The 10,083-nt window shown below is 37.6% G+C and overlaps 1 protein-coding gene across 1 annotated transcript; it reads right to left on the bottom strand.

Annotated features, from left to right (window-relative positions):
* Window positions 1–555: 555 nt before the first annotated feature.
* Window positions 556–9,952, bottom strand: hdgfl3 (HDGF like 3). Its single transcript, XM_047384575.1, has 6 exons — window positions 9,502–9,952; window positions 5,110–5,186; window positions 4,588–4,726; window positions 3,729–3,887; window positions 3,486–3,656; window positions 556–2,075 (listed from the first exon to the last, which is right to left on the bottom strand). The coding sequence occupies exons 1-6, from the start codon at window positions 9,586–9,588 to the stop codon at window positions 2,055–2,057; spliced, it is 654 nt and encodes a 217-aa protein (XP_047240531.1). The 5' UTR covers window positions 9,589–9,952; the 3' UTR covers window positions 556–2,054.
* Window positions 9,953–10,083: the final 131 nt, after the last annotated feature.

Raw genomic sequence — 10,083 nt, 5'->3', positions numbered from 1 at the left:
TTACAAGACTACCTATGAAAAGATTACAAGTTAGCTAGCCATGATGGGTTGCTATGCTTAGGCTAAAAGACCCATAGAGAAAAAGACTTCAGTTTCTAAAACCTCTAATCAAATAAGCTAATAAAGACTGAAAGTTTCTGCTTCTAAGTATAACAGTAGGAACAGGTTGGTGGTTAAACACTGATGCCTTCACAAAACAGTGTAAATTCATCTGAACCTGATGGCAAACACAACTATGTCAGCTTGTTACTTTACCTAAAAAAGTAGCTCAGGTAACGAAGCCTTTGGGCCAAGGCTGTGCTGGAATGCCCTCTGCAAGGCAAATTGTGACAACGGTTTAGTTTCAAAGAAAAGCTTTAAAGTTCCTTTCATATACCTTAGACTTGAGATGACACTAGTTTGAAAAACTGTCCTTTTCAATGTTCCAGACGAGATGAAGGAGCAAGATTATCAGCAGTAGTTAGTTTGGAAAAAAACATGACTAGATAAATACCAGGAGAAAAGTTACCAACCTGTTTGTTAAATCTAATGATTGACATATTGACAGAAACAGCGTTTATTTTTGGTAATCAACATGTTTATTAAATTGACTGGCAACTACAATGGCAAACTAAGCAGCAGCTTAAGATGAATGTCAGCATCTAAAACAGAAAAAGCAAAACGCAAAAAATAAAATAAAATAAAAATTACACTTGCAAACAAAATTTACTCAATCTCCAGTAGAGGAAAGGATTTTATCAACTTTTTTTGTGGAACTTTCCCTTTTTTTATGACTAAGCCAGCGTTGGTAAACAGATGAAATTACACCGAAGCGATGAAAGAACAATCACATCCACTATTTGTATCACAGTGAAAACAATAAGACCACTGAAGTAAAATGACTCGTATTCCAGTTAAAAGGTTGGGTGAAAAAAGAAACAATACTTTTTTTTTTTTTTTTTTTTACAAATTCAACACACTAATAGTAACAATCGGATTTCTTAGAGAGAGAAAAAAAAATAATCAAATGTTAGCGTTTACAATTTCAGAGATACATTTCCGAAAGAGAAGATTCTATGCAGCTAATTTGTGAATGAAATGAATCTCAGTGACATGTTTGGGAAATGTAACTAGACATCGTATTTTGAGTTGTTGGTTTTGATGAGTTTCATTCAGATGATCGAGAAACTTTAAACACAGAAGGTGAGGAACACTTTCCACTCTTAGCATTTCAAGATCAAGCTGAGACAACCCTCAGGAATGTCTTTCTGCTTTCTACACCAGTCATCATCAGCTGAGTATGGACAAAGAGGCTAAATTAAACAGGGTTTGCATGTTCAATGTGTTTGGAAGCAAAGATGTCCACGTGTGGGAAAATGTACAAATTAGTCACAAACTTTGGTTGCCTCCAGTGACGCTTTCACCTCAAAGCAACAAGACCAGTGTTGCTAAAGATGTCAAGAGTGAACATTGGGAGAGAAAGTGCAACTCATCATGCATTCAATGACTGAAAGAAGGGCGGAACAGCAGGTTGATACAAACGGGGGTGAAATGGTTACAAATCAAATCTGAGTGTTGGTGAAAATTTGCTCTTTTATCTGTACATTACGTTTTAAAACCCATTAAACTGGAGTCATTCTCAAAGACATATTCGTGATTTAGATCTTTTGTGTTAAATGTAGTATATATTAAGTTTATTTTTTCCCTCAAACTGAAAAATGTTTTGACACCTATTATTCAGTCTTTCTAATTTTATAATTGCACTTGGAAATAAAAAATATATAAACACCAAAATCCTGTTTGTACACGAGCTTGAAAACGCTCAGTTCAATTCTTTGAAGTCTGATCAGTGAAGGTTTTATTTGTGGTTTTTTATTCTGGGATATATAATATCCCCAAAGTGGCAAATGGAAGTTTGTTTGTCTTTCAATACAAACATGTTTGTGTTTTTTTTTCCTCCAATAATTTGCTCATTAATTAAAACAGCTGAAATCTGGCATCCTACAAGTATTGATGTTGATGCCTGAAATCCGGAGAAAAGCATTGAGGGTTGTTGGTTTTCTTCTGAGTCGATGTTAAGCGCTGTCTGTCACAGGCTGCAGGGAGAAAAGGAAAGAGATTAGGGGTGTGGTTTTAACCTAAACACTGGAAAATGAATAAACGCCACACACACACACAAATGTAATGTCCTCAAATACTAAAATGAAAATATGATAAATGTGCTGACAGATGTCTTAGATTTATCATTGCTAGCTGTTCAATAGAGCTCCAGAGAAGGCTATTTGTGCAGTCTGGCTCTTTCCATTTTGACACATTTGGACCTGATTCTTATCTACCCCAAGTGGTTCTAGAATGGGATTAACGGCAGATCAGGAGAAAGTTTGTTGTAATAAATTCATCACCCAATTTTAGGTTTTGAATAATTTACTTCACAAAAAAGAGCCGCTTCTTAATCTCACAACAATAATTTATAGCTTTTTTATTTTATAAAACAGAAAACATACATAAGTAGGACTGAAACACATTTGCTCTCATTTACATTAAAATGTATTTATATTAAAACTGGGATATTTAGCTGTTGAACTGTTATAGTTAACCAGTTATTTTCACACACAGCAGAAAAAGACAACCATTTTTCCCCACTGCCTAAAATAAATCCAACAGTTTTCCTTAGCTATTTGCTAAATGACAGATTTTTTAGGAGAAATGTATTGCCACTTTCCCCTTTTTTTCAGTGAATGTTACATTGCTGAACATGGAATTCAGAAAAATGTAAAGGAAACCAGAATCCGGTGAGCTTCAAAACTCAGTGAGTAATTGCTACAAATAATTCCAATATTAACCTTAATAATTGTTACTACAATTGTTTCCCTTAATATTTGAGCAGCTCTGTCCTCATTTATGCATTAAAGCATCTGTGCCCAACTTTTATCTGATTTTTACTGAAAAAGCAGGACTTTCTATTTTGATGATTTAAACAAAATAAATAAATAAAATAAAATAATTGTTTTTCAGTATCTGAACTGCTCATCACCAGTCAAGAAGTGACTGAAATACTAATATAATTCTATCCTGGTTGTGCAACAGCTGTGTAACAATAGAAAAAGTCACAACATAGATTTTTCCTTGCTTTTACAGATCTGGAAGAACATGATTCAGTTCATTTAATGATGTGGCAGCTGAGACCCTCAAACCAATTTCTATAAGTCTGTAAAATTATACCAACTCTGACCAGACCAACTGCACCTATTTAAAGATGGTTACAAAGATGCATATTAATACCAGACTGGTAGTTTATGTTCTATCATAATATCAGCATGTTATATTCAATGAGGAAATCTTGGTACTATAGTCAGCACAAGTCCAACAACTTTGTGCTACTAATTGTAATTATCTATACATAATAGTTTGGTTTATCTGACTAATGGTATACAGTATCTAGACCACAGGTCCCAGAGAAAGTTCTAATAGTTCGATCATAACCATCATTAATGAACATGTTCCACCTTCTCTGCCGTTAGTTGACCCTCTGCTGGAGCGTTCTCCTGGCCTTCTGGTTTTGACTCGCTCTGCGAGGAAGGCGCTGTTGCCTTGCTTCCATCCACATCATTAAGCTTGGCCTCCATGTTGGACTTGTTCCCTTCTGCCTCTGTATCCTTTGGCCGCTTGGGGGATTCCTATGAAAGTGCAGCCAAGGGTCAGGACAGCCTAGGAGGAACCTAGGTGTGTCTGTTCAGGCTGAATCTCACCTCTGTGGACTCCTCTGCTTTTCGTTTAGCCCCTCCCCTCTCGTTCTTCTCGTCGATGACCAGGGTCCCTTCATCTTCGTCACTGCTGCCCTCGGCATTGGCTTTCTCCGAGCCGCCCGTGTCTCCAGCAGCTTCTGATGAGTTGTCCTTCTTTGCAGACTAAAAAGAGAAATTTTTGATGGGGAAAAACAATGAAAAAAAGTTCCCATTAATCCAAATAAAACAGGATAAAAAAGTATAAATTAATAGATTGTAATGTGAAAACAATGTAAACATGAAAATCTCCATAAAAACCAAGACTAGAGGTTAAAAAAGAGTGGTGTTTAATGTCTGTTGCACAAATCAGGATTACAGGCATAAACCAGGTTGATATTTTACCTAATAAGCAAAACCTTAAAACAACACAGACTTGTCGAGGTATTGGGGGCTGCACGACATGAAGAAAATATGCAACACAATGGTGGTAAAAAACAAAACATATTTTACTAAATAGTTTTAATGTCTGGCCCCAGATAGAGAGGAATTTGTAAAGCTACTGAAAAAGAAACAACCAATCATTATGTTCATCTCAACACTGGTTTATTGAAAACGTTGCATCTGCGTTTATTTTAATAAAAAAATAAAAAAATCTTGGCTGTAGTTTCGTAATAATTTCACCAGAACATTTCAAAGCTCTCCTACCGCTTTAAATAAAGCACCAGCAAATACATTACTGGCACAGAGAGCCTGAATGCTGGGTACTATTTAATGCACACTGAGCAGATCTTTGCTATATTGATATTCTGCACACTGACAACAACAAATTAGCAATATATGATGCAGCCCTAACAGGAACCTTTAATTCAGAGAGACTACCGACCTCATATCCTTCATGAGTGACAGTGGGGTTGTTCTCGATTTCCCAGAGTCCCTCACCAAAACCTTTCCTCTTATTGGGTTTTCCAAACTTCTCCTTGCATTCCTCATATGGGAAGAGATCCTTGGCCCCAAGGAAAGCCCTGTGATCATTGAACATTGGAGAGCAACAACCATGTGATTATAAGCACACAACAAATCATTTGAACAACGACAAAGCTATGCAAGCTACATATTTCATACACATGCTTTAAAAAGGACACTAAGTTATGTTCAAGGTTGATTTGATGCATTGTTTAATGAACGATTCTGCCAATTTGTATATAATTAGAGAAAAGAAGCAAAAGTTATCCAAAGCCTATTATTTAGAAGTTTTAAATACTGCATTTTTACAGTGGATATATTATTCCATTCTATGGACTGGCAAACTACACCATTACACACAAAAAAATAATGGAGGGTTTTAGGTTTCTGACATTTGTCCTGCACAGAAAAACTATTAAAAGGATAAAAACAAAATACTGACGTCTCATGTGTCCCGAAAAAGAACACTTGGTACTTGTTCGAGGGCGACTTCACGGCTCCTTCCGGTAACTCATCAATCTGGGAAACAAAACAGAAGCTCCCTATTAAGCAAATATGGTAATTCAAACAAAAATCTATAAGTTGGTCTCTCTCCATCAACCATGATGGAATATAATTGAGTTGCTGAACATCCTTTCTGGCCCTGTCAGTCTGCTGGCGTTAACAGTCTTTCAAAAGGGTACGGCAAAATTACAGAGGAGCAAAAACACCACCATGGTGATGGACAAGCATGGTGACCATTTGTTGCTGCCAGACGGGGCTTTTGGCATTCACCAGATAAGAGCCCTGTGAGCTGGTAGTTGGGGCAGGGCCCAAATTCTGTTGACATGGAGCTGATAAGACTGAGTAAAAGGAGAGAGAAGACACTGCCCAAAGTCACCGTTACGGGTGAAAGTAGAGAGTAATCTGTTTGCAATCCAATTTGTCTATAAGATTGGCAATAAGTAAAAATGGTCGATGTCTTTCTGCTTTGAGTTCACAGTATGCATAGAGCCCAGATCATGAGTAGTCTATCCAGATACTGAGGGGTGGGGGGGATAACAGGCATTATTTATCTCAACAACAAGATTTTATTGAAAAAGTTGCTTCTGGTTGGCATCTGCTGTGTTGGTCTGGAAACAATGGTAAGGCTCATTAAGAAACTACCAACTAACTCTTTGGATGCGCGTACCTCTTCTGTAATGAACTCTAAATCATTGCTTGTCAAACCTTTCGGATTCTGACCCACAAATTAACAGCAGAGGTGACTTGCAACCCCAAACAAGTTGAAATGTAACAATTATAACAAATGGAGCTTTAACATAATTTTTTGGGCAGTCATTTTCATTTCTTGAAACTATTAATCACATATTTGTACAATAACAAAGTGACACACAGAAGAACACCGGTCACAGTTTTGAGAACGACGGATCTAACTCTTGCATGGTCCACTGTTGGGACCCAGCCATGGATTTCAACATTAAACTCCGGTACGGACTTTTCTGGAACTTTCAAAAATAAATTGCATTTAACTGACTTCCAGCAACCGAGGAAAGGGGGGTAGCAGCGGACTTCCCGTGATGCCTCTGCCTGAATAAGAGCACCCCCTCTCCCACACCAGTGTTCATCGGGATAGGAGGGGGACAAAGCGCGCTAATGTCTTTTGCTGGCAAAAAGACAAACTCTTCAAACTGGATCCAAGAGTGTCATAAGATCACGCGATCATATGCAAAGTAAAGTATGAGTGAAGCACTGTTTGTGTACCCGGTGATTTCCTTCATAAAGAGGGGAAATTAAGGTATAAGCATTGCTGACTTTCTCTCCGAGCCCTGCAGAAGCAAACGGTGTTCGAGAGAAACCCCTGCAAAGACACGGTCTCCTAGTCTGGAAGGAAGACAGCAGAGACCGCATCATCGTGTTAACCCGTGTGTTCAGCGGACAGGACGGGCCGCCCAGCTACAGCTCCGGAGCGAATCCTTTTGTTCACAGAGTGAACGCACCTTCAAACCCCCGCAAAGCTACCGAGGTTAGCTGAAAGCTAACGGCTTGTTGACTGTGGACGTTTCTTCAAACTTCGCCCCTTGGACAACATCTCCTCACCATGGTCAGAGGTTAGGTTTGGGCAGATTAACAGTTAGGATGAAATGATCTGAACGTTTTCATTTTATGAAGTTTTGTTTTGTGAAACTCTGCTATGTTAGTGCTAGCAGGCTATCTGCAGCACACGTGCCCTGTTTGTGTGTTTTTAAGTTAAGTCAAACTTTACTTGAAGGGTGATTTTAAACACAGAAGATTGCTCATAACGCGCCATCTGCGCTTATGTATTTTAACCCTTATATTAACCAAGGTATTTCAAAGGTATGTGTTGATTCTGGTGCTAAGCTATTAGCTTCTTTTGTTAGCTCAACTGCTAACCGGTAGAGAACACGTGCTTGCTACTAAAGAGTATTTAACAGAAAGGTTGTTAGTTTTCAAGCTAGTGAATAATAATTCCTAAACATCATTTACTAAATTTGATAACTAAGTAAACACCATTAAGCCCAATTTCTCCAGAAAAATTTGGCTCTTTTCCAAAATACTCTCTTAATAATATTTCTTCAAATATTATTTCAATAAATAAAGGCAGCTAATTAGACACCGTTGAGAATTAGTCATCCAGAAGGTTGGTTTTACTCAGCAGATCATTATTTAAAACATTATTTTATTAAAATAATATTTTATCTGATCTTGCATTGTGAATGGTTGTCTAAACATTTGCCGGTTATTGCTTAAGTTGGTTCCAAGACTAACTTAACTTCATTTCCAGATTCTTCAAGATAATCCTTGGATCTCAAACATAAATATTACATGGTAATGTTGCATCACTCTTTTGGTCATGATTTTCAACCATCCTTAATCAACTTGTTTATATTGTACATAGCCCATTAATCTTCCTTATTCTTTAATTCTGCTTGGTAGTTTAGTTGGATTGTCTTAGCAAAGTAAAGAGTTTGTTGATTGAAAGATGTTTGGCTTTGAGTTGACTTATTTTTGTTAATAAATTCTTGTATTTTAAGAAATTGTGTGAATTCATTCCATGTGTGCAGAGTTTATGCTGTTCAATAATGTCAGAGCTCGTCTCACACCTTTCTATTCTGTCCTAATACCATCGCCTTACTGGGCTGGTATTCACAGGACAACCCTTAACAGACCGAAATATTATTTGATAAAATATTAATATTAAATAATATTCTCAGATTAATAATCACAACACCACCCATCTCATTACCTGATCCATCACATGAGTAGCATCTATCTACACTAACAACACTTTAGGAGTTTGGGTTGCATTGGAGTTAGCAGATAATGTAAAGAGTACACATGTGGGACCAACTTATTTGTTAAAAGTCAGAAATTTATCATATAGATTAGACCATCAAAAGACCTAATTACTTAGAGAATTAAACTGTGGACAAAATGGAAGTAGGATTGTAGTTTAAACAATTAAAGTTTTTTGCTCTCTCCTAGAAAAACTTGGCAGCAACATTGATTCTGATCAGTTTTGGAGTTCTTTTGTGTAAATTTGCTTATAAATAAATAACATCACCTTGGTCAACAAAACCTGCTCATTTATAGACTGCCATAGAAAAATATGACTCATCTTTTTTTTCCCCACTCTTTGTATATAAATGGCATTATTAACATCAGTTCCTACAATGTTTAACAAATAATCATGCATGTTCTCTTTTTACCACCTTAAATCAGAATGGTCCTGCTAATAACCTAATTATTTGTTTCAGGTGTGTTGAAGCAGGGACACCTGATTAATCCCCTTTGTTCATATTAGACATTTATAGGGGCTTTATCTGATCATGGGAGTTTCAAAAATTGTCAACAATATTAATCCTGGTACATTTTCTTCTGCAAAGTCAGAAAAATTAGAATGGCACAGCAGTGTATTACAATAAATGCGTTTTGAAAAGGGAGTCAATGGCACAAACATGGGGGAAGGGACAAAGAATTACATATTTCATTTAAAACGGGCAAGAAAAAAAATCATTAAAATGTAAAATTCCCTCAAACATGCTGGTCAAATTGGGTTCCACAGGCTTCAAAATTATAATAAAAACACACACACACGGATGTCCACTTTTGGATGTATCCCTGCCCCCAACACGTCTGAATCAACATAATTTCTCTCTTGGATTTAATAAAATATCTCTCTAAATGATAAACTAAAAAGACATTATGTGACAGATTATGTAAAAAAACAAAAAAAAACCAAAAAAAAAACATGAGAAGCAACATGTGACGCCAGGTGAGCACGTTTACAGACAGCAAACCATAAAAGTCTTAAGTCTTTATTGAAACAGCTATAAATAGAATAAAAAAACAACCACAGTGCATTAAATGAGAATATATGGCTTTTGGCGTTGTTGTAGCGTAGGTTCAGCTGTTAGCTAACGGTCAGCGGTTATCGGTTCGTGTGACATGACCGTCAGTCTGTGGCTAACGCGCTTCTCTCATTAACGGCTGCGAAAAGCTTAAAGTTGACGTTAGCCCCAACAGGCCACAAATGGACACGAAAGCGCTGCAAAACGAGCATTAAAAAGACGCTAGTGACAAAGACCGGTGTTAAATAAGATGACTGGATTTCTTATATGATGATGCGCCGGGGAAAAAAAGTGAAATCGCCAACTATTGGCTCTTTTCGTTACGCTAGCTAAAAACGGCGGAGCTAAGCTAACTCATGGTAGCTGCCTACTGTTAGGCCTCATGGGCGAACAAGTGGAAGGGAGCACGGCAGCAGCCGGACAGACAGGAGTTAGCAGCACACTCAACGCTGGAAGCTAAACAGGTAACGGCGGGAGCTTACCCTCGCAGGCCAGTGTGGATACCCCTTCATTTTAGCAAACACTAGGTCTCCGGGTTTGTATTCCTTTTGCCTGTTGGACCTCGGCATGATTTTGGATGAATATCTGAGATGTATTTGAATAAAAAAAATACTATTGTAGTTTTTTGTGGCTTAGTATCTTTTGCGGACACCTTCTGCGACAAAAACCAAAGCCGAGCGTCGATCACACATCCAAATAAACAAACCAGGCGCGGAAAATTTGGAGCGAAGACGCAGCGGGCGAATTTTTCTTCTTCTTTGGATTCAGAGCGACGAAAACAAACCACAGCCGAGAACTGTTTCTGCTCTAAGTAAATTTCCACACTTAGCACGGTATATCAACTACTGAGCAGAAACGCTGGCTCGCTGTCCGGACTATTTAGGTTTGAAATTGAAACCCGCTTTCCTCTACAGACGCGCCCCCCAGTATTTACATGGAATAAGAAAATAGCGCCCCTACTGGCCAGAACAAAACATCAAAGTAAATTGCTCAAATAAAAAAAATACTTTTACACTAAATCCATGGGTGACGCAGAAACTATACAAATCATCAACCGTTAGAGA

This window comes from Girardinichthys multiradiatus, chromosome 13 (genome assembly GCF_021462225.1).
Source record: "Girardinichthys multiradiatus isolate DD_20200921_A chromosome 13, DD_fGirMul_XY1, whole genome shotgun sequence".
NCBI classification, from domain to species: domain Eukaryota; kingdom Metazoa; phylum Chordata; class Actinopteri; order Cyprinodontiformes; family Goodeidae; genus Girardinichthys; species Girardinichthys multiradiatus.
This window is presented reverse-complemented; position numbering and strand designations above follow the sequence as displayed.

Bases quoted from the DNA above. Each gene is read 5' to 3' on its own strand.
- hdgfl3 (XM_047384575.1), bottom strand. From the start codon at position 9,588: ATGCCGAGGTCCAACAGGCAAAAGGAATACAAACCCGGAGACCTAGTG. The intron at 5,187-9,501 runs GTAAGCTCCCGC...TTTGTTTCCCAG, and splicing joins ATCCACACTGGCCTGCGAGG to ATTGATGAGTTACCGGAAGG. The intron at 3,888-4,587 runs GTCGGTAGTCTC...TTCTCTTTTTAG, and splicing joins TCACTCATGAAGGATATGAG to TCTGCAAAGAAGGACAACTC.